Source organism: Phascolarctos cinereus, unplaced genomic scaffold (assembly GCF_003287225.1).
Source record: "Phascolarctos cinereus isolate Bilbo 61053 unplaced genomic scaffold, phaCin_HiC Scaffold_9;HRSCAF=440, whole genome shotgun sequence".
NCBI classification, from domain to species: domain Eukaryota; kingdom Metazoa; phylum Chordata; class Mammalia; order Diprotodontia; family Phascolarctidae; genus Phascolarctos; species Phascolarctos cinereus.
The window spans coordinates 184,116,048-184,140,136 of record NW_027556402.1 but is presented as its reverse complement, the minus strand read 5'-3'; the positions used below and the strand labels follow the sequence as shown (position 1 = coordinate 184,140,136).

The following is a 24,089-nucleotide window of genomic DNA, read 5'->3' as shown; positions in this document are numbered from 1 at the left end:
CTTTCCAATTCTGAAATTCATAATAGCGATAATGAAGTATCTATATACCAATGTGAGATACATTCGATTAGCTTGCAAGCTTTTCAGAAAAGTAGGTCCTTTATATGGGAACCATTATCCTGCGTTCTATACTCAACTACTCAAGAAAAATGGCAAAATGATTTTTCAGTGAAATTCCAAATAGATAACAGAATAAAAGATGCTAAGGGAAAAAGAGTTACTATACTCAAGTCTAAATACAGTATTACTAAAATTACTAATGCACAGATGCTCAGTATAACTTCTGTAAAGCAAAAAGGTGGAAATAGTTTTTAAAATCAAGACATGGCTTTAATATCATATTTAATTCATCTCTCTATATCTTATAGAGGCAACAGCATTTCACAAGTACCCAGTCTACGAAGATCAATATACTAGACCTAATTGTGTACTTATGAATAATATGTGGAAATTCAAATTGCTTCCAACTTCAGGTAACAAAGTATGTTTATTACACGTAGGTTCTTCATAGTCCCAACTAGGACTGTCGTCCTACTTTAGAGACCAAACTTCAATAAAGAATTAATTGGAGATCACCGGTAATTAAAGGCTTGATCCCAAGGAAATGTAATCATTCAATTCTTTATATGAATTGAAAAAGATATGACTAACTGAAATTCAAGAAAATTATATGATAAGCAAAAAAGGAGAGAGAAGAAAAAGCCTGTTCAAATAACCTAATAATTGATAAAAAATAAAGATCATTTTTTACTAAAGACCATTTGTGTTCAAGATAAATTCAACATAAAACTACCATAACAGGTACACAGTACTACCCAATAGTTGGCCACATTTTTAAGAACTTAAATTGGCAGCAATTTGCCCAAACATACATGAGACATCATTTTTCAGAGTGTATACAATGAACACACAAATTTGGGATTAAATGTAAAAAAGAAAAGTTTTATAATTAAATAATTTAGAACTTCACTATTATACTTTTTTATGTTATTTGTATCAACCCAGACAAGGCAGAAAGGTAGCTTTTGGCATAATGAAGTTATTAAAAAATAATTTTTTCTTCCTTCACAACAAGTAAATGTAAGCAGTTGGTACACTGTAATGCACTGTAAAAATGCAATGCATTCTTGTTATTAATATAATGATTCTTATTATTTCTAGTATAAGATTAAACACCTCTCAGGTTACCATCTCCTCTGTATACATCTTATATGTACCTAGTTATTTACTAGTAGTCTCCATCACTAGAATGTAAGCTCCCTGAGAGATAGTTTTTGCCTTTCTTCTTGTTCTCTCATGCTGAGCACAATAAAAGCTTGCTAAATGATTGAATATACATGTAAACTTAATACATTAATATATGTAGCTCTACTACACATGGTCCTAACATACATTTAACTTAGTTTAATAATCTCATACAAGACCTAAATTTTTAGTTTTCTATATATCTGCCAGTATTTAGTAAGCTATCATAGCATTATACATACTTACGTACACATTGTGGCCTCCATTAGAATATAAGTTCTCTTAGTCTTTCTTTCTATTGCCCCAGTGCTTAGCAGAATCGAAGGCCCACAGTAAGTACTTGATAAATGCTTGCTGACTCAATGGAAGCTTCCTTTTTTTTTTCCTTGCAGCTTTATTCACTTTCTAAATTTAATCAGTAGGATCCCTCTTAAGTACCCTCTTCCACCTATTTACTCTCATCAATCAAATAACATTTATCAAGCTACTATGTGCCACGTAGACAGAGGACACAAAAAGAGGCAAAATACAAGTTGCTGCCTTCAAGGAGCTTACAGTCTAATGGAGGAAACAATATACAAACAAATATATACAAAGAGAGCTAGGAAATAACCAAAAGGGAAGGAACTGGAATTGAGAGGGACTACAGAAGGCTTCCTGTAGAAGGTAGGATTTCAGCTGGGACTTAAGGAAGCCAAGGAGATCAGTAGTTGCAATGGATTCCAAGCATGGAGGACAGCCAGTGTCACTGGATTAAAGAGTACATCTCAGGGAGTAAGTTTGTAAGAAAATAGGATAGGTAGGAGGGGGCTAAGTTATGAAAGGTTTTGAATGCCAAACAGAGGACTGTATATTTGATCCTGGAGGCAAAAAAAGCCACTAGAGTTAGAGAGAGAGAGAGAGAGAAAGAGAGAGAGAGAGAGAGAGAGAGAGAGAGAGAGAGAGAGAGAGAGAGAGTGAGTGGGGGGGTGGGGGGGGCAGCAGGCAAAGGGTATGAATAGGACCACATGTTCTCGAAGATTATATTCATTATAACTCATGAAAATCCAGAAACATTTAAGTTTCTCAACAACAGCCTTGAAATAAAAGCAAATACAATGTGAAAGCTATACAAGGTATATATACATTAGTACTAATAATACGTAACACCAACAAACTACTTTCAACATCATTTTACTGTACATAATGAAAAGATCTGTACACAAATCTATATGAAATGTCTTGATAAAATTTCATTCTTCTCTGAAAAAAGTAAACCTCTTAAGAATAATTTTTTAAAAAGCAAAATTTTCACTGTCATACGAGTTATTAAGTTTCACTATTTTACTGTACCTGTGCTCCATAGATATATTTATCCAACATCTTGCCGCCTATTGTTTGCCCTCCTATATCCCAAACTTGTAGAGTAACATTAAGGTTTCCTGAAACAAAAATAAATATAAAATTGAGCAAAAATTAAATGACAAGTAGCATTTGGATTGACCAAATTCCAAAGGAATAATAAATATCTTCAGTAAATACTAAGTCCAATTTCCCTCTTAGCCTAAAGACTCATAAGATCAGATATTTGAAGTTCTGGGGTAAATCTGTCATAACAGATCATGGTAGGGATTTGTGCGCTTACACCTTTGCCTCAATCCAATGAAGCTGAATACTCTCAAAATAATGACAGGGAAGATCAAGGAAATTTTAATTCTTTAAGAAATTCTTCACATCACACCAAACTTCATGCCTACTGAAAAACGTAATATTATAAATGGGACAAAATCAGATATATAGATATATATACACACATATATACACACACATTATATACATACACACATACATATATATGTGCAAAATTCAAAAAAAGAACAAAAAAAATAAAAGCCCCAAAAAGAAAAACAGAACAATACAATAAGGTATGTTTTCTATGATATAAAAAACACTTTAAATAGAAAATAAAAATGGAAACTTTGTAGTTGTTAATTCCTTAATCTTCAGTAACATCGAGCAAAACAGTAATATACCTCAACTCCACTAAAGAAACTGTCAAAAAGTCGTTGGTTCTAAGAGAATACACAAAAAAAAACATATTCTGTTTTCTGAATTTCATAGTTACTGAATATTAATACATTACAAAAATATAAAGTAGAAGTTTCTAGAGCAGTACTAAAATATATGATTTTTTTCCTAATGTGAATATCATAAGGTTTAAGTAAATGACTGACATGACAATCAGAAATTCACGTTTTCAGAGAATATTTAATCAATAAAACAACATGTTTGACAATAACACTCAAAAATGAAGATCCGTACTATAACAAAAATCCATTACAAGTTTCTTCTTTTCATCATCAAATCACATATTCAGAAACATAACTAGAATGCAGCCTCTAAGAGGCTTATATAATACTACTAATAGTCAGCTCTCTGCTCTATACACATGGTCCATTATATTGAGGCCAACCATAAAAACACTTTAGTGTTCTGAAAAGCAATACTTAAATGCAATAGGAATTGATAGGATATTTGAGTATAAAAAGCTGCAAGCAACACATTTATAGCATCACAATTCTTCCCTAACATGTATTCAGGAATTGCCTATTCACTAAATTATATCAGTTAATAAAACTGAGCAAAGCATCTACAAAAAAATCAAGTATATTCCAAATCATAAATTCAAAATGAGCCCCAACAACAAATAAACCTTTTAGACTCATATGAAAATCAGGAAAACCAGGAATAAAAGTACACTAAATATATAAATTATACTTTTTTAAAGTGGATATCACGAAGTTCCATGATTTATCAATCTATGATAAATAAAATTTATCCATGTAAAACAACTTAGAGAATATAAAATTATGATATTCAAGTTTACAACAGAAATTTCAGACAACTCATACTAATGCAGAAATAAGAAAAATCCTAATATTTGAGTCCTAAGCAAAGTTTTAGCCTTAACTATGAGTGCTGTGGGTTTATATTACAATCTTTCCATTATTTAGACATAGTCAAGTCTGTTCTCTGGCCAATGTGCAGAGGATTTACTTGAGGAACTTCCATTAGCATTAATAAGAGCTACTGAAGTTTATCACCCTTCATCACTCCCACATACAGGCACATTCAACACACATTCAAAACACATAGAGCAGTAACCAAAAACTATTAAGATTCTACCATTGAATCTATGACTAAGAAAACATAAATTAAGATTGAAATCTGTCTAAACCACAGAATAAAATGTTTGTGATTACCCCATCTATAAAATGATTCTTTAAAAAAAATCCAAAAATCTTTTCATTTCTTGAAGCTGAAACAACTTTTTTTCCATACAGATGATGTAAATATTGTGATCGAACAGCACTAACCACCTCCAGCGTTAAACTCAGTATTTTCATAATCCCGCTGCTTACACGGACAATGCTTTCAGTTATTTGCTAAATAGCTGAGAATAATTTGTGTAATCTTACTGGGGAAATGGTATTTTATTAACAAATAATTTAAAGGTGTTTTTACATAAAGCTTTAATAAATACTCACTGAAATATTTCTGAAAGAAATCCCTATTCCTTTATTCCCACACCCAAAAATATTGGGTTATGTTCTTTAATTACCATAACTGGAATCATATACGTATAATATTTTGAACAAATTAAGCAGTGACTTCAGGATTACCATCTTCATGTATATATTTCCACTACCTAATTAAAAATCATACCAATATCATACACAATTGATGAAAAAAATCAAAGCTTTCCAAATAAAGTTTTTATAAACATAAGCAGCATCTCATATTAATTCAATATGAACAGCTATTGATAAGCAGACTGACAACTGATATCTTGTAATTGTAAAAGATAAACATTCAACTTCACAGATCATTCCACATTCTTAAATCATTTGCTAATTTTGAAAAAGAACTAAAAATGTGTGCTTAATAAAATGGGGAGAAATTACTGTGAGGTAAAAAATAAAATTTAAAAGATGAGGTTCACGTGAATACTAATTTTCATTCTCGAGGTAACATACATACAAAGTTCTCTATTAACTGGTCATTTTCCGAACTATAAAACTAAAAATTAATATTAAAATAATTCAGTACTGCAGAGCAAAACCTTAGTGGTTTGGTTCTTGCATTCCTCCTAATCACTTCATCTGAAACTGCCTATCAATAAAGAATTTTAGTTAAATTGCCAACAACTAGATTTAAGGCGAAAATAATTTTTTTCATCCTTTTTTGTAAGAAATTATTTATGCTGGGTTGGAGGGAGGAGAAAACAAGTAACAAGGTTTCTTTCCCTTTAAATTAAAGCCGCCAAAAGGATAAAACAATGATCTTGTCAAAAGTGCTTTGGTTAATCTTACTTAAAGTGCTGCAAAGTCAAGATGGAACTGATAACACATGTCTGTCCACTTCTAGTACTGAAGACTTAAAAATCCTTTTCACAGTAGAATCCTGTTTACTGGGCTGTACCCACAACCTTCCTGAAAGTATTTTGACTATGGCTCTCAAGCAGTTCTATCAGCTGAATCTCTGACTAACAGATACACTATTTTAAGCAGTGAGATCTGCACAGTGGCTGCATCCAGACTATACAGCACATTGGATCATGAAATAAACTGAAATAGATCAGTATTTAGAAAGTAGCTGACTCGAAAAAGTTACATGAAGAGGAACTGTAATTGCTGGAGAGTGGAGAGTCAAAAGCTTTATCAGAATTCTAACAAATTGTATTTGTTCTTATTATACTTAGTTATATTAGATTTTCACTATATCCCATGTAATATTTTAGCAAAATAATAAAAACATTTATCTAATATTTTACTTTGATGCTGATAAGGTAAATACAATTATAAGTGAACTATAAAAATACATTATCATCTCTATAAATTTCTTAATATATTCATTTCAATTGCACAGATTAAAATAGAAAACTATTTTTTTCCTGCTGAAATCTGTACCCATTAAGTAGCATGAAACTGACTGGCTTTGAAAAAAACAACACAAGATTTTTTTTTCCCCTTTGGAACTTAGCCCATCAAAACAAAAGCTTAATCAGGAAAATTAAAATATATATTCACTAAGAGTACACATTTCCTAAAGTTGACTCTAAAGTTAAGCACTTTCTGATATTACACTAAGACACAAAATGCATGCTATACGTCTACAAATGTGTAAATAGTCAAAGGTTATTTTACAGAGTAGTCAAAGGAAACCCAAAAAAATGCTTCTAATATTAGTTTGCTGCAGAATAAATATAACATTTTCATTTACATACATATACATATGTGAATATATAGAAAAATAGAAAAACCAGCAAAAAGTGTAAAATCTTTTTGTTAGAGGTAGCTGATAACTGTTCTTTTGAGCTCTTAAGGTTTAAAAAAATTTTAAGGAATTAATAATAAAATGACAAAGAAGGACAGAGACTTTAAGAAATTCTCCAATCTAACAGGAATGGTAAACAGCTAAATACTGTACATACAGAAGCTCTTAATACAACAGCTGGCATGGGGGGGGAATCCTTTGTAAAAATACCATTTCACAGCAGGCATACTGTGTGATTTGTGTATGCATTCCACCAGTGACTGCTGTTGAGTATTATGCATATTGTACTTATGGTCCATGAGAATGGGAACAATGAAAACAAAATTATATTGTCATTTTCAGATTTTTTAAAATATGAACAAAATATTCAAATAATTCTTATTAACCTCTCACAGAACAATAATGGAATAAGAGCAAAGCTGAAAGAACAGAGTGCTCTTTTTCATGTTGTACCACTATGACAATCTATTTTTCCTGGGGAAAATGCTGATAAATCTTATTGGAAGTATAATAGTAACAAAATGTATAGAATACCCCCAATTGACCAGTACTTTGTCATCAAACGCATTTAAGCTTATAAACAGAGAAAACTTAACATATTTCACTCAAGTTATCCTGATTTTCAGTGTAATTAATATATCAACTCTATCACCTGTATAGCAAATATGCTGTTAAATTTGCAAATTTTACTTAAATCTTCCCATAGCATTAATATATGGAAGGAGGATGCAGTTCATCATGCTCACCAAAATAAAATGTTTTAATGGAATACTTTCAAATGCACAACCAAACCATCATAACTAAACAAAGTCTATTTTAAATCTCCAATTGTTGAGAAACAAACTTAAAGTAGAAACCACTGTTATTATTTCTTCGCATTTTCCACACGGTGTGCTTAACTGGCATCTAAATAGTTTCTTTGCATCGTGAACTGAAACATCTTGAATGCTCAAACTGTATTTTTATGAGTGCCTAGGGACCCTAAATTTTAGTGGTCTATTAAATGCCAGCAATTTCATGCTGCCTTGCATAAAACAGCATTCACATATTAGGGCACAGTGGTTCCAAAGCTACATTATACTTCCCCTTCAGCATCCCCCAACCAAAAATACAAGTACAGACTACCTAAAATAAAAAGTATTTTTAAAGAAATCATCTTTCCCAATGTTTTCACATGCAAACTTGTATTCCTAAACTCTTTAAGTATTTATTAAAAATAATATGAGTTAGATAACCTTCTGAAAATGCCTTATAACAAGCTCTCATCCTTTAACTTGTACAAAATGATCACTATGTTATAAAAACATAAAACTAGCTCATAAACATCATGCCCAAGGTGCTTGTCTTCAAACTGAGAAAGACTGATGAAAGCATGCCTCCCAAGCTAAGCAGTTTAGTTATATTTAAATTTTTGTGCAGAAGCAATGCAACCATTATACACATTTCTGATCTATGTCCCCCCCCTGCAAATGCTACGGTATCTATCACTCTCAATATTGAAACTATATATTCCCTTACCTGGCAATGTTAGCCTTTTCAAAAAGAAGTCCAGTCCTACAGTTTGTTTGTACTGTTTCCCAAAAGCTTCCTGAGCAAACCGCGTAGCTAAGGAGGTCTATGAAGAAATAAAATGTAAATGCACAAAATCAAAATTAGTTTGTATGTTCTTCAAACCCTAAACACAGGTCCAGTACAAAATCTTACTAAACAATCTTGGCAATTATGCCTCTATTAAGCCAAGGAGCAATTTTTAAGTATCTCCAATCACTGACAGGGTAAGAGCAAGCTTAAATGCTTACCTGGTAAATTTCACTTGCCAGCATTAGTGAGAACAACACTATTGAGCCTCTTAAATCTCTAAAAGTCCCCTGATAATAACCAATTCCTCTTTGCAGGAAAATAGGATTCTAGACATTTAATTAAGGGAGGAAACAAGAATAAGATTAGAGATATAAATCTCATTTAACCTAAGTACCAGCTAAAAAAAGCAACTGCCATGAAAAATTCTCAATATCATTTCTAAAGGCTCAAGAATGTAATTGGCATCCCTGGCTATGAGTAAGATAACATAGTAAGTGATGAGTAGGAAAATCTTTATATGGAAATTCTCTTAAAATCTAAATTTTTTTCTTTATTTTTAAAGGAAAAAATAATTTATTTGATCTATATGAGGAAGACATGAACAAAATTTAAAATTAGTTAAACAATATATTTTAAAACTGCTGGTTCTATAAAAATAGAATAAATTTTTTTTAATCTTTCAAAAATCTGTTAAACTCAGAAAATACATTTACTCTTAGTTTAAAATAAAGCAAATGACAACAAATACCTTTTTACCTGATTCCCATTCCAATGATTATAACATTCCTAGGCTGTTAATTAAGAAGAGCTAACATTTATATAGCTCTTACTATGTCCTGGGCACTGTACTAAACCAGTTATAAGAAATGTGTGACAAGAAAAATATGTACAACTATACTTATTGAGGTAAAATCATAATGTGCAGCCTCAAAGAATGTGGAGTTCTCTACCAGCAGATATATTTCTAAAATAAATCCAGGAATAATTAATCAACCTTCTAATGTCAGTTAGAACAACTCAAACTTTTTAAAAATTTATCATGTAAATGGAGAGGGATAAGGGTAGGGGGGGAACAGAAGCAATGTTTCACTAGGTCCCTTTTCTATACAAGGCATTTCCCCAGAGTTGTGGAAAAACAGTCAGCTCTTAGATTAAAGAAAATTAAAATATCTTTAACACAGAACTTATTATAAATAATTACAACATAAGTACAAAACTAGTAAAGAAAACTTAGCCAAAGTTCAGTACTGGAAGTTACATTTAAACAAAAGCACCTTAAATTCCATTTGACAGATTACAATATTTTGAGCATAAAAGATTATTCTCAAACTTTAAACTGCTAGTTTTGTAAACAGTTAAACAATCAGTAATTATTTTTAAATGAACCACTGTCTTCAATATCAAAAAGGATTCACTACAAAATAAAAATATTCTTGCTTACTTGAATCATAAAACTACAACATCAAAATTGATGAGTTAATGTGGAATAAAAGAATTAAGCTAAATATCCCTTAGACACACATTTCTTGTTTTCATCTGTCCTTCAACTATATCATTAAACTAATTTACGGCAAAAAAAAAAAGCAGTAAAATAACTCAGCGAAAAATAACTCAATCATTACTTCTTGTATATGTATAGACATATAAAACATGTATTACATATACATATACATATAATTTCACAAAGCCCAATACATAAACTGAGCTAAAGTACCTTTTAAAAAATCAAAGAAAAACTCAACAACATTGATTTTGCATCAGAAGAATTTCATTGACAGTATGTAATTTTCATCCAAAGTCCTCAAAATTCACTATAGCTATTTATTAAGAGTCATAGCACCCCTGTCAGGTCAAAAAATATAAAAATTGAAAAATGCACAATAAGGCCCTTTCTCCCTATAAAAAGACACTCCAATTGACTACTACTCTCTAAAGCCTACCTTCATACATTTGCAGTTAACAGCAGCCAATATTTAGACTGAGACTGATCATAAACTGACAAAATGATAAGCTTTTGGAATCACATGGAATATTAATACAGATACTTGACATCTCATTTCCTGCTATCTTGTTTAGAAGACAAGTCAGTTGCGTCAGTGGGAGGCAATTTCTCAATAAAAGATCTGTAACAGTATCATGTCTATCCCTTACAACTCCATGCCACTGTGAATGGTGATTCACAGCCCATAACTTCCTAATAGGAGACATGGTATAAACACCTTTCTCTAACAATTTGAACTGATAACTGAAACATTTTGACTTGATGCTTTACATCTTAATCTAATCTAATAATAATCAAAAGACACTATACTTAATTTATCTAGGGGGCACCTACATACAATGAGGCAATTTAATTTTAAGAAACGTTATAAGTTTAAACTCAAAGCAGGATGGTACATAATTATCAGTATTCTACTCCTAAACACAAGTCTTTAAGTTGCATTTCCAATAGTGTTAGCTCCACCTCCCAAATATATTTCTAAGTTTCTCTTGAATTTTAAGTAATAGCTGCATGCTAGCTTTTCTGCCGGTACAAAGACCACTGTATTATTATAAAAATGCTATAGCTAATATAAGCAGAAAAATTAAGGTGTTCAAAAAAGAAGGGTTAAGCATAATGAGACAAACAGGAAGGAGACTAGGCTGATAATCTTTTTTTTTCCTAATTATTTGTATCCTGTTTCCAAAAAGAATCTGAGAAAAGCCAATGGAAGAAATACAATATGGCCTAACAGGGTTATACAAATTACATGAGGACTAGATTGGACATGAAGAAAAAACATTTGGTGAAATATGACACGAATTCTAGTCAAATATTTAAGTACCTACTATGTTCAGGGCAATATGCTGGGCACTGTGACTGCAAAGATGAAATAAAAAGAGTTCTTACATTAAGAAGTTTAGGATATAACCAAAAAGTCAAGGATAAGAGATCAAGAGAGTTATATTAGGAATTCACAAGGAAAAAAAAAAGAGAATATGTCACTCCACTTCTCAGGCTCAGTTTCCTTATTTGTAAAATGAGAGTTGAATGTGATGGTCCATTCGGGGGATCTCAGGTTCTACAATTCTATATAAGAATTCTAAGTGTGAGAAGTAGAAAGAAATATTATCATATTTAGAAGCAGATACTCCTCTTAGAAACCAGAACTTCAAATACTATTAGGAAATTAAAATAATTGCTAACTGAAGGAGAAAATCATAAATGATGAAATGACAAGGCCATGCAACAGATAAGATGTAACTGAGGTCAATAAGGGAATAATTCCATTTATAGTGATGTAAATGTGTACCTAACAGAAGAAATGGCCTTCCAAGTCATTTTCCCAACAACTTTCTGATAAGCAGGGCGTATTAATCTCCATACCTCAGTTCTAAAAACCGACGACTTAGGGGGTTGGTAAAGTAATCTAGGAATTAGGTGAGTTTATAACGTTTTGTATGAATGGGGAAGGGGGGTAAAAATGAGACCTCCTCAAAGGAGCAATCAATATTCAAACTCCAAAAGTAACACCAAAATACTTTTTTTTCATTCTTAGAAAGGGGTAATAATCATTAAGGGAGGGATGGGAAGGGATGGTAAATAGTGGGGATAACAGGTCATGAAACATTTGCAGAAAGGATTTAGGCGCATTAAGGATTTATCATGCTTGGGAACATTATAAAGGGCTAATACTCTAGTCTAAAAGGAAGCACTGTGGAGTCTGTGAAAAAAGCAGTGGGGCTGGAATCAGCTGCAATTCCAGTGCTCTTAACTACCCAAGTGACCTCTCAGGGCCTCGGTTTCCACAACTGTAAAAAGAGTCTGCTGCATTACATTATTTCTAAGGTCTCTTCCAGCTGTGAACCCTAGGTATTACAGCCGGTGTTGACTTGCTAGTCCACAGGCATAAGGAGGAAAGAGGGTTATTAGCAGAATGAAAACATGAGGGAGGGGGAGGGGGAGGAGGGAAAGGAGATGGGAAAAGGGAGAAGGGAAAATGAGAGAGATTAGGGTGGGGAGGAGAAAGATAAGGATGGGGGGATGGGGATGAGGATGGAGAAGAGGGAGATGGGGAGAAGGTGAGGACAGGGAAGATAATGACTAGGGGATGAGGTTGGGGAGGAGAGAGATGAGAAAAGAAATGACGCTGGGGCAGAGGGAGAGGGAAATGGAGAGGAAGGAGATAAGGAGGAGGGGGGTGAGAACGGGCAAGAGGAAGATGAGGACGGGGAGGAGGAAAGGCAGGAGATAAGGACAGAGAGGAAGAGGTGGGTGGGAGGAGGATAGAAGGGGCCCAAAACATTGGGGAAAGCGGAGGTACCAAAGGGTCTGATAGGCGGGGGCAGCGGGTGCGTAGTGGTGCGACAGTCGTTCCATCATTCCACAATCATGAGACTGGAGAAGTTTTTTTAAAAGGGGGGAGAGGAGGGCCACTCGAGGGTCCTCGCAGTGTCAGGTGACCACCAGCCCCGATCTTCGGCGCCGGACAGTCCCCGGAGCCCATCCAGCCCAAGCCGCTCCCGCAGTGCAGGAGAGCCCGCGACTCGAAGAGCTTCCCAGCCCGAGGCTGCCCCGCGGCCCGAGGCGACATTCGAACCCTCCTCCCAACCCCCATCTCCGGGCTCCCGCGGCTCGCTGAGGGGCGGAGGGAGGCCGAGCGTCGGCCTGGGGGGAGGGGGAGCCCCGGCGCGGGCCGGGCCGGCGCGCAGCGAGAGAGGGAAGGTCTGGCGGGCCGGGCCGGCCGGGCAGACTGACCTTTCCAGAGGTGCCGTCGCCCAGCAAGACGATTTTGAGCTGCCGGTCTTGACATTCTTCCTCCGAGTCGGACATGGTGACCCGGGGAGCGGGCCTGCCCCCGGCTGGGGCGCGAGCCGGGGGCTGCCGGGGGCCGGCGGGCGCTGGGGCGGAGGGCCCCCCCCCCCGGCGCTCAGCAACTACCGGCGGGATCCGGGGCGAATCACTCGCCGGGCGCCATGTTGAGCCCCCCCCCATGCACCGACACCCGCCCCCTCTCCCCCTCCCCCAGCGGCTCAAGAGGCTGTCACTGGGGGGGAAGAACCATTCGCAGGCCTGGGAGGGGGGAGAGAAGCGTGAGCCTAGAAGAAGACGGAACGGGAAAAAAGAAGAACAGTGGTTCTGTCCTACTTAGCCTCAATCTGAGTTAGAGGAGGCCTGAGGTGGAAGGGGAGGAGAAGCAGTAGCGTTTGGCTGGGAAGTTTTCCGCGGTCCCCCTCCTAACTCTGAAGAGTCTCAAACCCTAATGGTTTGGCCGGTTGGCGGTGACGACGAGGACGCCGAGGCCGCGCTCTGGTAACTAAGGAACCTGGAGGTGAAAGGGCACACGAAGGGGAGGGGCGTGTCTTAGCCCTACAGCCTAGCGGCGGGGCGGAGCGGGGCGGTTGCTAGGTAGCGAACTGGCGTTGGAAGAAGATCTTTAAAGAAGAAAGAGATGGCGGGAACCAAAAGGAAAGCAACTTCACCTTAAGTGAGGAGAGAGGACCCTTGCGGGAATTTTGTGGGATGTCGGAAAAAAGCCCCCCCACCGAGTCGGAGGACCTACTTTCAAATTCTTCCTCTGATGCTTACTTGCCTCTGTGACTTTGAATGAATGGGGGAGGGAGAGGGAATTTGATTGCCCTCTCAACTCCAAATCTAGTGTCCCCATCTGTAAAATGGGTACAATAATGCCTGAAGTATCAACTTTGTAGGATGGTGAGTTTCAAAGGAGAAGTTGTTGGTTAAGTATGGAAGGAGAAATTAGTCTGTCTTCCAATAAGGACCATCTAGGTTCAAAGCCTGACTCTAACAAGGAGTTTGAGGAGGCTTAACTTTTCCCTGCTCCGGGCAACTCTAAATTAGGGAGCAAATACTGATCTGCTCTGGTAGTGGGAGTTTCCTCAGGGAGTTCCTGTATCAATGAAATCTTAGGTCTAGTTTTTTAAAAAGTATTATCATTTAGTTTGTTTATCAACCTTTTTTAAAACCCCATTGCTTTTTTTTAAGTTCAAAAAATGCCCCCACCCCCAACATAATAGTAGCTTGAAATTTTGTTACAAGCAAAACAAAGATCAGTCGTTTGAGAAAATACATGATGACCAAAAACTGCTACTTAATGTTTTTTTTTCATTTTGCTAATCACAGCAACATCTAGACACAATTGTAAAAGAGTAATATGTATGCTGAGGAGTCATTTATTCATTTTGCAGAAAATGTTTACATGTATTTAGGCATTTAAATGTCAGGTGCTGCTTCCCCACTTTCAGAGATTTAAAGTTTCCCTGAAGGAAGAAAAGTTTAAGCCTTAGATTTGTTTCCTTCGTGGTTGTGGACCTAGATTTCCAAGCAACAAGTACAGAAACTCTTCCAAAAACATGCTTGTAAAAAGTTTCAAGGTACATAACAGATTTTTCCTATTAGACACAAATGAAACTAGTATAACATAATAATAATTGTACGTGTATAGCCTATATCAGCTTGCTTCCTGTCTTGGGGAGGGAAGGGAGGGAGAAAAAAATTTGGAACTCAATTTCATAAAAGTGAATGTTGAAATCTAAAAAGAAAGAAAGAAACTAGGATAACATAAAACCATAGATAACATAAAACAATGGATATTATGAATACTGCATATTTTACTGAAACCAAATAAGGAGCAATACTGTGGTGTTTGGTGGACACATGGATTTGTAAACTATCACAGCCTTACTGGTTAGAAATCCCTGAAAGTCCAACCCTCCAAGGAAATGACTTGTCTGAATTCACAAAGGTTACTACCTATGTAGTAAGAGAGCCAGAATTAAAACTCAAACTTTAAGAATCTAAATCCAATACTCTTTCTATTAATGTAGGCATGAATGGGCTGGTAAGTCAGGTAATACATCTCAGTCTGACAGATGAGGAAAGTATGTCTCAGAGGTGATGACTTTGGGCAAATCACTTCTGCTTTCCAGGAGTCGGTTTCCCCCACTGTGAAATGAGGATAGCTTTTGCAATATTTTCCTCACAGGATTTTGTGAAGAAAGCACTTTGTAAACCTTAAAGAACTACACAGATATTTTGTCATTGTTATTGTTTATTATTAACCTGCAAAATGAGGAGGATTGGACTATAAAAAATAATATTCACCTCAGGAGCCCTTAAAAGGGGCCTCCAAGCATCCCTGGACCATAATTTGAGAACGACTTGTCTAGATTAAGGGCTTGGCCAGTCACCTCAGCCTTTGCATGGTACTTTCACTCAGTTAAACAACAACCATTGAGTGTCTACCATGTGCCAGACCCAAATGATACAGAGACAAGCATAGAACTCGCTCCCTTCCGTGGAAACAACATGTGCACATTTGAGTAAATACAAAATAAGCAACAAAGTAAATACGGTATACTCTAGTTGAAGGCCTTCGTCCTGTGAACATCAAGAATGACCTCATGTGGGAGGCAGGGCTTGAGCCAAGCTCTGGAACAAGTTACTAGGGATTCTTAAAAGGAAGAGAGCATTGAATGGGGTGTGCACTACAGAAAGGGGGGAATAATCTATGCAACACATAATGTCAGGATGGAATGTCACATGTGGGGAAAGAGTTGGTCAGCCAGTTTGGCTAGACCAAAAATTACATGAAGGGAAGGAGACTGGAACTAGATTCGAAAAAGCTCTAAATGCTGGGTAGAGCAGCTAGATGGCACAGTGCATAGAGTATAGGGCCTAGAGTCAGGAGGACTCATCTCCCTGAGTTTGAATCTATACTCATACACTTACTAGCTTTGTGACCCTGGGCAAGTCACACAATCCTGTTGGCTTCTGTTTCATCTGTGAAATGAGCTGGAAACGGAAATGGCAAACCACTCCAGTATCTTTGCCAAGAAAACCTCAATTGGGGTCACAAAGAGTGAGACATAACTGAAAATGACTGAACAATGAACAAAATGTTTGGTAGTTCTCTGATGTGCCCTTCGTGTAATATTTTAGGTTGTAAATTTTCTTTGTTGATGCCATTCCCCAACTAGACTGTGGATTCCATGAAATTATTTGTTTTATCTAAATTGTGTATCTTCCATAGCACCTGATACAGTACTAAACACACAGTAAACACTTAATATTTGTTGAATTATTTAATCCCATATCTCTATGCCCTTCCACTTTACCAATTACCTAGTTGCTCCTCAAGGATGAACTATCGTAGGTCTGTCAAGTAAAGCTATGAAAAATATGACTTATTCCAAATCCCAAAGGAACCCCAGAGAGCTTCATTGAAGCTCATAAGCCATGGAGTACATCCATAGGAAGCCAACCACGTGGTGAGGACACTAACACAATCTTGGGCTGTGTTAAGGACATTGCTACCAGAAATAGGGGAGATGATAGTCCCACTGGAATGCTGTGTTTTATTCTAGGCACCGCTATTTAAGAAGTACATTGATAAACTGGACACTCTTCAGTTCCCAGAAGAAACTGGGCACATTTAGCCTGAAGAAGAGGGGACTCAATAAGAGGACATGGTAGCTGTTTTCAGGTATTTGAAGGATCTTTCACATGGAGGAGAGATTAGACTTATTCTCTTTGGTCCCGTAAAGCAGACTTGGAAACCAAGGATTAAAGTTGCAAAGAATCATATTTAGGTTTGATGTCAAGAAAAATTTCCTGACAGATCTGTGTAAAAGTGAAATGGGCTGCCTCAAGAGGTGGTATTTTCCTTCAGAGGTCTTCAAGCAAAAGACAACCACTGTTGGGCATATTATGGTAAGGATTCTTTTCATGTAGGGGTTATAGTACATGGCTACTGAGGTGCCTTCCAACTTTCAATTTCTGTAATTCCGTGAAACTAGAGACCATCTTATAGGAAGATCAGTTGAAAAAATGGACTTATTTAACCTTAAGAAGAAAAGTCTAGATGGGTATGGTAGCTTTCAAGTTGGAAAAGAAATTAGTGCTTCTTTGTTATAAGTGACAGTTTTATTGGGAGGGAGGAATATTGGGAAATGATATCTACATTTTTAAAGCATTAAAAAAAAACATGGGATTACGTATATTCTACAAAGCTACCACTAGAACCAAATGATGGAAGTTACAAGAAGGCACATTTTAACTCAAATAGGGAAGAACATTTCTTAACAATTAGAGTTGTCTAACAGAAAGGCTCCATGTACAGCAAAATATTTATAGCAATATTTTGTCATAACAAAGAAACAAAGTATATGCCTATTGACTGAGAATGGCAAAAACAAATTATGGTACATGAATGTAATGGAGTATTACTATACTATAAGAAGCAACAAATATGATGAATACATAGACAATGAATATATAGACATAGATAGAAAGATTTACATGAACTCCTGAAAAGGGAAGTAAACAGCACCGAGAAATCAATATATACAATGACTTCAACAACGTAAATGGAAAGAACAACCATGAATCAATAGAAAATAAAGGTTGCAAAATTACATACTTACGTCCCCAACTCTTTATAGAAGTAGGAAATATAGCAGTGTGTAATATAGCATATAATGTCAGGTTTTATGTATTAATTGGTTTTGCTGTTTTCATTTTCTTTTTTGATTTTAAAAAAATATCTTTGTTATAAGTTATGGCTCTTTGGTAAAAGAAAAAAAATTTAATTAATAAAAATCTAATTAAAAAAATAGTTACCAAAAACAGAAAGGGTAATGTGGTGAAGGGGAAAGAGTGTCATAATTGCAATCAGAAGATTGTTTGAATCCCAGTTCTGCTCTGTTACCTACTACCTATATGACCTTAGCTAATTCAGAACCTCTTGTTATAGGTGGCCTTTCTCTTGGTCAGGAACCTGTGACTGCTGCAGCCTACCTTTGGATTCAATGTACCACTAATGAGGTGTAGATGGGGTGTTTTAGGAAGACTAGCATCTGTGGTGTGAGGGCTTGCCAAGACTTTTCAGAGCTGCTCATATACCTTTGATGTCCACCTAACATTTAATTCTCACCTGTGGCTCCAAGAAACTGTACCATGTGCAGGGGCCATACCCCAGTAAAATTGTCTAGGCAGTTGAGGGTAACCAATAGTCCTCAAACCTGTCAATGAGTTAGGGGAATGTCTACCCCAAGCATGTAAAGACTTTCCCCAGGAGAATGGGTTCATGAGAACAATTTGTTCCAATGGCCATGAAGGTGACTAAGCAGTTACTGTGAAGCAATTAGAGCTTGGTCAGACATTGAAAGAGCCAAGGGCATCCACAGTTGTCCTGACTTTTATCTTGCCACTCAGCTTCAATAATTCTAAAGAGATAGTGAGGCTGATGACACTGGGCAACTCTGCCTCACTTCAATTTATGAACAAGGCAAGATACCATTTCGTGATGTCGCTGGTCCTCTTCAAAAACGAAGGACAAACAAAAACCACTATTGTATCAATTTCTCACTGTAGGACCAAAGCCAAGTGATAAAGTCCCTGCCCTGGATTTGAATTTATTTATTGCTAAATTTATACTTAAAACCACCAGTATAACTTACATCCCCTTCCTAATAGAAGAAACACTTATAATAAGTATATTGTATTATAACCTTTTTTTGCTTGCATATTAATGGTTTTCTTCAAAGTAGATCATAACCACTTATTAGGTGGTCTATTAAAAATTCAGGTCTTTCTCTTCCTTCATGATTTGTGAAAAGCTGTACTGTACAGGCTTCCCCCCAACTCCTTGCCCCAAATAAAATAATACTAGCTTCATCCAATATCATTCCCAGGATGATTAATAGTATCTGTATTGAGCATATTGGCTACATTGAGATAATTGTCATGTCCAAATTGAATGTATGTCAGTTTTGAGTAATTGTGAAAAACTGCATAGAAGAAGCTTCACATCTAGAGAATATCCCTTCCATGTTGAAGTCTGCTGAGGTTACTACATAACTATCCATTGGGAAATTACTGCTATATGTTGGGAAGTGAGCAGGAGACACTGACCACTTCTCTAGTCTCTGAAATTAACCTCTCTGATTTATGTGAGGAATTTCCAAGGTGAAACCCTGGACTTAATCCTTGCCCACAGGTTTCAAGAAATAAAGATTGATAGATTTTGGCGGCTTAATTATGGAGGACCTTGATTCTAGGTTAAGTTTAGATTTGATCCAATAAGCAATAATTACTGTAAATTTGGGAATGGAGAAGTGATAGGGTGAAAACATCTAATAAAAACTACTCTATCATCTATGTATAAGATAAAAAAGAAACTAAAAGCAGTACAACTCATTAGGAAATTGTTGCAGATGTGAGATGACAATGCCTGTGACTAGAGCCTCTTAGTCTTTGCACAAGTGGTCCCCATATCTGGAATATATTCCACTATTTGACCTCAGAGAGTCCCTAGCCTGCTTCCATCAAAGCACAACTCACAGGTCAGTTACATGAGGTTTTTCCTGATCCAGTTCTTAGCACTCTCTTCCTCTTGAACTACTTTTATATTATTTTCCGTATAGATTATATTTACTCTTGCATGTTATAGCCTCCCATTAGAATATAAACTCCTCTTGCTATTTTTTACTTTATATCCCCAGCAGCTATCATAGTAGGCACATATAGTTGGCACTTAATAGATATTTATGGAATTGAATTGAAAAGAAAATTCCTCAAACCCAGAACACTGCTTTGTGGTCATTTCTATAATTATCTAGAAAGAAGAAATCAGATGAGATGATCTCCAAGACTCCTTTCAACTCTGTATTCTGTGAACCTGTGACTTGCCTTACCTCATGGTATTGTAAGATAGTGAGTGACCTGTCACTGAAGCCCTTTAAATTGGAATTGGATGAAAATTTGTCAGGGATATTGTCTGGGCAATTTATTCCTTGGGTAAGCATTGAAATCTCTTCCAACTCTCACATTTTGTCATTTATTACTCCCTTGTTTAGATAGATATTTATTAGTTTGAACCATGTATCAGGCAGTTTGCTAAATTCTGAATATATAAATACAAGAGAACAAGACAGTTCTTATTCTGAAAGAGCTTATGTTCTAATAGGAAAAACAAAACATAAAATAGATGGGGTAGGGGAAGTTTGGGTAACAGAACAGGTTAGAAAGTGAGTTGAGCTAAGAGTGAATAGTAAGCCTGGAGACTCTCAAATGGCAATCGCAAGCACAGACTTAGCGCCTTTCAGTGAGCAGTCCTGTGATGGAGTTACCCCAAAGTGGGTGAGGTAGCTAGTGGGGAGATGGAGTCATGTAAAGTAATGTGATTTGTTTTAGTGAAATAAAATAGGCATTTCTAGACAATAGAATTTAGAGCTGGGAGGGACCTTGGAGATAAGATAATCCAACTTTCTCATTTTAGAGATGAATTGTTTTTTTGGTTTGTTGTTTAAAAATACCAGAACTTAACCTCTTTGAGTTATGCTTATTCCATTGATGCTTTACATCATTCAGAACATGTTAAGAACACTTTCTTTGAATTTACATTTCAGAGAACACAAAATATTCTTTTCAATGTCTAGCATTGTGGATATAGCTCCTTTAAATATAAACTGGGTTTAGGAAAAAACCAAAAGCCACTTGGATCCAAAGCTAGTGATAATGAGTGATCATAACAAGGGGGGAGATGACAACATAGTACAATACCTATTTTCTTATTAACTAGCTTTCAAGGGAATTACGAATTTACAATATATTGAATACTGGCAGAATTGTTGAAATAAGTTTATAATTTTCCAAGCAGACTACTCTGAAAGCAACCAATACTTACTGAATGTATGTGTCGATATATATTTTTTAAAGACCAGCGTCATTACTTTACATCATAGAATATTACTAAAACCCATCATTTATGGATAATATTAACACATGCATGGGAGAAATCTTGTTGGTGCAGAGGGAAGATGCATTTTGCTCTACCAAGTGAATATTCAAAATTATGCTTAAATAATAAATACAGTAAGAAATTGCATTCTTTATACCCCTCAGCTAATTGTATGGCTGAAATGTGACCTGCTTCCTAAAAGCCATCTGCAATTGACTTTGTGACTGTGGACAAGTCTGCTCACTTCTCTGAGCCCAAGTTCTTCATCTGTAAAATGGCAATAATAACAACTTGCATGACTGCCTTTGCAGGGTTGTGTCGAGGAGAGCACTTTGTAAACCTCACATTGAGATATCAACATGGGGTATCTTTTTCAATGTTATTCCATAGGGCACTTCTTCTGTTCCCTTTTCTGATGAGGAATTTCCAATGCAAATTGTTGTCCTTTGATACAACCAAAAGTAATTATGATCTGTTTGTATCAGTGACTGAAAAGACTAATGTATAACCAACAGTTCTTTCCCTATCCTGGGCCCATATAAAGCTTCTCCATAGTCATTTAGCCAATTAGCATGTATTAAGCACCTGCTATATACCAAACTCTGTGCTAAACCATGGGAATACAAAGAAATGCAAAAGACAGACCCTCCCCTCAAGCAGCTCACAGTATAATGAGGGAAAGGAGAGTCTGTCCATAGAGGAGGGCCTCTAGCTATTCCTAGCTCTGCTTCTAACACATCCTAGAAACTTTACTCTAGAAAGAGACAAACCAAAGCCTTCTCTCCTAGATCTCCTAGATCCTGGCTTGGTCTGGCAGGGACAGTTTGTGCCCCCCTAACCACAGTTCTACCTCAGTGCTTGAGGTCTGGTGTCATTGGATCCTTAAAGCAGGACTCTGGAAGAAATGAAAAGCAAAGCACAAGGCTTCTCCCATCCCCAGAAGGCTGGAAGAACTGGTCCTATCACTGCTGCTGACCTAATTTATACTGGTAAATGAGAAAATATACATGGCAGTGCTTTGAAAAGTAGAAAATGCTACACAAAATGTTTGCAAAGTATCATCAATGTTCAATTCAATTTGATCAACATTTATATTATAGAGAACATTCCTTCTTTCCTTCCTCCCCTTCCTTCCTTTCTTGCCTTTTTTCCTTCCTTTCCTTCTTTTTTTCTTTTCTTTCCTTCACTCTCCTTTCTTTTTATTCCTTCTCTCCACTGTCCAGCAAATTGTGTTTACAGAGGATGTGGGGGACACAGTTAACAGTGCCCAACTTAATCACCCTACCCCCTTCACATTAGACATAATAGGGGACAGGCCCTGGTGATTTGAATAACCCTTCCCAGTTGTTCCATAGAGAATGATTTGGAACTTGATGCACAACTGGAAAGAAATTGAAGTTCTTTGTCAAGCTTCAGTAGGTGTTAAGCACCCTCATACGTATGGCCTGGAGGAAAGAAGACAAAAAGCAACATAATATAGTGGAAAGATTGCTAGTTTCAAAGTCAAGGGACCTAATTAAAGAGTGAGAAAGAGGAATGTACTGGAAGAAGGTTGGAAAAGGAAAGATAGAATGGGGACAAATCATCTCACATAAAAGAGGCATGAAAGAGTTTTTACAGTGGAAGGAAATATAGGGGAGGAGGGAGGAGGAAGTACTTAAACCTTACTCTCTTCAGAATTGGCTCAAAGAGAAATAACATACACACTCGGGTATAGAAATCTATCTTACGCTACAGGAAAGTAGGAGAGGAAGGGATAAGAAAAAGGGAGAGGGGCTGATAGAAGGGAGGGCAGATTGGGGAAGGTAGTCAAAAGCAAAACCCTTTTGAGGATAGAGAGGGTAAAAGGAGAAAGAAAGTAGGATAAACAAGGAGGGAAATAGGATGTAGGGAAATACACAGTAATCATAACTGTGAAAAAAATTTTACTACAAGTTTCTCTAATAAAGGCCTCATTTCTCAAATATAGAGAGAACTGAGTCAAATTTATAAAAATAAGAGCCATTCCCCAATTGATAAATGATCAAAGGATATGAACAATTTTCATATAGTCATATGAAAAAATGCTATAAATCACTATTGATTAAAGAAATGCAAATTAAAAGAATTCTGCAGTACTACCCCATACCTATCAGATTAACTAATATGACAGAAAAGGAGAATTACAAGTGTTGGAAGGGATATGGGAAAATTAAAACACTGATGCACTATTGGTAAAGTTGTGTAGTGATTCAACCATTCTGGAAAACAATTTGGAACTATGCCTGAAGGTCTTTAAAACCATACATACACTTTGACCCAGCAATGCCACTACTAGTTCTGTATACCAAAGATATCACAGAAAGAGGAAAAGGACCTAAATATATGAAAATAATTATAGCAGCTCTTTTCGTGGTGGTAAAGAATTGGAAATTGAGAGGATGATCATCAATTAAGGAAAAGGCTGAACAAGTTGTGGTATATGATTGTGATGGAATACTATTGTACTATATGAAATGATAAGCAGAATGCTCTAAGAAAAACCTGGAAAAACTTACATGAACTGATGCAAAGTGAAATGAGCAGAACTAGCAGAACATTGTACACAGTAACAGCAATATTGTACACTGAAGAATTGTAGAAGACTTGGATATTCTCAGCAATACAATCCAAGACAATTCTAAAGGACTTATGATGAAAAATGCTATCCATCTCCAGAGAAAGAACTGATGAAGTCTGAATGCCAATCAAAGCATACTTTTTTTTAAACTTTCTTTGCTTTTCTTGTTTGTTTTTTCTTGGTCTTTTCTTGGTGTTTTCTTTCCCATGACTAATATGGAAATATGTTTCGCATGACTGGACACGTATAACCTACATCAAATTGCCCTCTCAATGAGGGGGGAAGGGAGGGAAAGAGAGAATTTGGAACTCAAAGTTTTAAAAAATAAACATTAAAAATTGTTTTTATATGTAATTGAGGACAACATAAAATATTAAATATATTTAAATTTTTTTAAATGTCAAGCACAAAAATAAAAGTCAAGGGCCCAAGGTTCAAATACTGTTTCTGCCACTTATTACCTATCTAACCTAAGGCAAGTCCATTTCCACCCCAATCCCCACCTCTACCCTAAGCCTCAATCTTTTCATGTGAAAATAAAAGTGTTGGACTACCTAATGTCTGAAGCCTCTTCCCTAAATTTATGCTCTTATAAAGCTGGTGTT

At 36.2% G+C, this 24,089-nt stretch overlaps 1 protein-coding gene across 6 annotated transcripts in view; it reads right to left on the bottom strand.

Moving 5' to 3' along the window:
* The window catches only part of RAB28 (RAB28, member RAS oncogene family), a 152,332-nt gene extending 139,193 nt beyond the window's left edge, over window positions 1-13,139 (bottom strand). For 2 of the 6 annotated variants that reach the window (XM_020993195.2, XM_020993191.2), the window contains exons 1-3: window positions 12,881-13,139; window positions 8,080-8,176; window positions 2,578-2,666 (exon numbers count right to left, since the gene is read on the bottom strand). In XM_020993195.2, the coding sequence (XP_020848854.1) occupies window positions 2,578-2,666; window positions 8,080-8,176; window positions 12,881-13,117 (423 nt within the window). In that variant the 5' untranslated portion in view covers window positions 13,118-13,139. The remainder of the gene's footprint in view (window positions 1-2,577; window positions 2,667-8,079; window positions 8,177-12,880) is intronic. The other 4 variants (XM_020993178.2, XM_020993211.2, XR_002325848.2 and 1 more) reach the window with 3 other exon arrangements.
* Window positions 13,140-24,089: the final 10,950 nt, after the last annotated feature.